The following is a 3,803-nucleotide window of genomic DNA, read 5'->3' as shown; positions in this document are numbered from 1 at the left end:
AAAAAAAAGGTATAGGGACCAGCATTTGGTGTAATGGCTATGTCGCTGAACTCCCATGTAGTTGACTGTGGTTCGAATCCGGGACCCGGTGGCTTAAACTCACACCGGGCGCATGTGCATATGTGCCCAAGATTCAGAGAGGAGAATAGAGGAGAAGGGATTTGCGGCATGGCCATCACCCGTGGGGGGTGATTTTTCACTTTCTGTCTCTCTCTGTCTGGCGAGCGCACGCACCCTATAGCAAAAACCTCTCAAAAAAAAAGAAAACAAAGAAATATGGTATATTATTTTTTTAAATGATTATTTATTTACCTTTTTTCTTTTTTGCTACAGGGCACATGCATTCACAAGAGAAAGAGAGAGAGGAGAGAGAGGGAGAGAAGGAAAGTGAGAAAGCAAGCCGCCAGGTCCAGACCTCCAACTGCAGTTGGCCATGTGAGAGTCCAGTACCTTAGCCATCACATCACCTACTGGACCCTGATATATTCTTTAAAAAGGAAGGTGAGAGGGGAGCAGGAGGACGAGACTATTTTAAAACCAGATGATCTCACTTGTCAACAAATAAAAACAGTCGGTATTAGGGGGTGGGGGAGATGTACTACATTTTATTCTACACTAAAGATGGACCATAACTTCTTTAATGATATCCCCTATGAATAGTCATTTCATATATTTCGCTTACAACATATTCTTAGAAGTAAAAATGATATTCTCTCTGTCTATCTGTTGAGCTCATGTGCCCCTTGGCAAATTAAAAATAATAGTATTAGGGACCAGCAGATGGCACAATGGTTACATCGCTGCACTCCCATGTAGACGACAGAGTCCCAGATCTGGCGGGTTAAACCTCACACTGGGTGTGCCCAAGATCTGAGAGGAGAATGGAGGAAGAGGGATTACAGCATGGCCAATGCCCCAGGGGTTGATTTCTCACTTTCTGTCTCTATCTCTCTGGGGAGTGCATGTGCCCTACAGCAAAAATCTCTTAAAAAAAAATAACAATAAAAAAATTTAAAAATTCTAGCTTGATATCATAACTTCTTCTTAGCTTATTAATGCTGGTTTCATCTCTCTGGGACAGCAGCTTTACCCTTACACTGGTTCAAACATATTCAAATGATGCTTCTTCACTGAATACAAAGAATACTTAAAACTGGCAAATAAACTGCCACAGGAAAACCAAAAACAAAAAGCCAAAAAACAAAAAACATAAGTACCTCAGGCAATGGAGACTCTTTTCCACTAGAAGATACATATATGTATATATATATTTTTTTTTGGAGAGGATTTTGCTATAGGGCGCATGCGCTCGCCAGATAGACAGAGACAGAGAGACAGAAAGTGAGAAATCACCCCCCAGGGGGAATGGCCATGCCGCAATCCCTTCTCCTCCATTCTCCTCTCGGGATCTTGGGCATGCATGCACGCACGCACACACGCCTGGCGTGAGTTTTAAGCCACCAAGTCCGAGACACGAACCGTGGTCAACTACATGGGAGTCCAGTGACATAGCCATTACGCTAACTGCTGGTCCCTCCACTAGAAGATATTTCTAAAAATCTCAGTTACATTTATAAATATATAACATTTATAAACAGCTACATTTATAAATTAGATATGAGTGAGGCCAGCAGGTGGCGTGGTGGTTAAGGGCACTGGCTGACCATAGTTTGAGTCCTGGACCTGGCAGCTTGCTTTCGCACTTTCTCTCGCTCTGTCCCGCTCTGGTCAAGCTTAAGTAAATAAATAAAGTTAAATAAAATAATTCTGAAAAAAATAATTACTTTTTCTATACTCTAATTTTTGTTAGATTTTTTTTTCCCATTTCTGTCAATTTAACAGCAATCTGATGCAGTGGGAGACACTTTGAAGTAAACTTAACGGAAGTAAACAAAACATGTCATTATGCCACAAAAGATGGAAAATGATCAACTTTTTCCCTAATGAAATATTTAAAGAACCTGAACAGTTCATCTTTCAACATGAAATAATTGACTGAGTTCCATGTACAAATATGTAAGTGCAACTCTACATACACAATGCAGTCAATCACATGAAAGAGACCTTTTAGCTCTAAAAGTAAATCCCGTAGCCCAGTAGGTTTGGGGATCAAGTTACCTGTTGCATTTTCTTGTATTCACCCACTCTGGCATAGGCCATGAAGAGGTGAGAGTGATACTCCTCACTATTAGGCACTTTCTTCACAGCTGCCTCGTAAAGTTTTGTAACTAACTCCGCTAAGAGAAAGAAAAATAAAATTTAAGTTAGACTTTGATAATTAAACAAAATCCTAGCAATATATAATTTCTTCCCTATTTGGTACAAAGAAATTCTCCTGGCATTAAGAAATAAGGAGGTATGTGCTTTGCCTCATCTGATCATTTCTCTTCTCTTGCTTGGGTTATTATTCAGAGAAGGCAATGAAGAGGTTAGGCTTCACAAGACGTACGACATAAAGACTCTCCAGCACCTGGCTCCTCTGCCTACTTTCTAACTCTTTCCGCCTCCTTTCTAACTCTTCCCCCCACCACTTCATAGTCTAGCCACATCAAACTACTTGTAGTTCTACCGGACTCCCTGTGCTTCATCCCTCCTTTACACCATCCCCTCTGCCAGGATCTCCCTTCCTCTTTCTATTCATCATCATCTAAGACCTAGTTCAGATGGAATCCTGGCTATATGACCTTCTCTGAATAGCATCTCTAGTGTGCCCCCTTGATGTGATCACTGCCTCATTCTGCCACCTTGGAATTTTATAAATCTATTAGAGCATTTAATGCATAGTATTTATTAACCTATTCCCCCTATAAACTATGAGGGACACGAAGGCAGAAAGAATCTTTTATTTTTGATTCTGATATAGTATCTATCATTGAGAAACAATCAACCAATATTGGTGGAACAAATAATGATTTCTTTAAAGAATTATTTTAATTTAATTTTATCCATTGTCATTTATTCTATTTAAGAATTATTTCATTTAACTTTACTTATTTATTTTAATTTGACCAGAGAAAGAGAGAGAGAGAGAAAGAGAGAGAGAGAGAGAGATGCCAGGTCCCAGACTCAAACTGCAGTTGGCCATGTAGGAGTCCAGCACCCTTAGTCACCACACCACCTACCGGACCCCACTGTCACTATTTTATCTTATTTCTTTGAAGTTGACCAAAGAGAGACAAGAGAGAGAACGAAAGTAAGAAAGCAAGCTGCCAGATCTGGGACTTGAACCACAGTCAGCCATGTGGGAGTTTAGCTGCCTTAACCATGCCACCTGCTGGTCCCAATAATACCTGCTTTTTTAAAAAACACTGGGAGAGTTGAGACCAGCAGGTGGTGTGGTGGTTAAGGTGCTGGATACTCCCACATGGTGGACCATGGTTCAAGTCCTGGACCTGGTGGCTTGCTTTCTCACTTTCTCTCTGTGTCTCTCTCTAGTCAAATTAAAATAAATAAAGAAATAAATACATAAATAAAATTAATCTTTTTTTTTGGGGGGGGGACAGGATTTTGCTATAGGGTGCGTGTGTTTGCCAAAAAGACAGAGAGAGACAGAGAGACAGAAAGCGAGAAATTACTCCCTGGGAGGGGATGGCAACACTGCAATCCCTTTTCCTCCATTCTCTCAGGATCTTGGGCATGCACACACTCGTGCCCTGTATGAGTTTAAGCCACCAGGTCCAGGTCTGGGAATCGAATCGTAGTTAATTACATGGGATTTTAGCCACATAGTCTTTATGCCAACTGCTGGTCCCTAAATAAGTCTTTAAAAAAATTATTAAAAAAAAAAAAAAAAAAAAGAGTGA

At 40.4% G+C, this 3,803-nt stretch overlaps 1 protein-coding gene across 1 annotated transcript in view; it reads right to left on the bottom strand.

The window, feature by feature from the left end:
* Positions 1–3,803, bottom strand: part of NAA25 (N-alpha-acetyltransferase 25, NatB auxiliary subunit) — a gene marked incomplete in the record, with an annotated part of 80,918 nt that overhangs the window by 56,008 nt on the left and 21,107 nt on the right. The window contains 1 exon segment of the mRNA XM_014587645.2: positions 2,119–2,237. Within this exon segment, the coding sequence (XP_014443131.1) occupies positions 2,119–2,237 (119 nt within the window).

This window comes from Tupaia chinensis, unplaced genomic scaffold (assembly GCF_000334495.1).
Source record: "Tupaia chinensis unplaced genomic scaffold, TupChi_1.0 Scaffold000226_1, whole genome shotgun sequence".
Lineage (NCBI taxonomy): Eukaryota > Metazoa > Chordata > Mammalia > Scandentia > Tupaiidae > Tupaia > Tupaia belangeri.
This window is presented reverse-complemented; position numbering and strand designations above follow the sequence as displayed.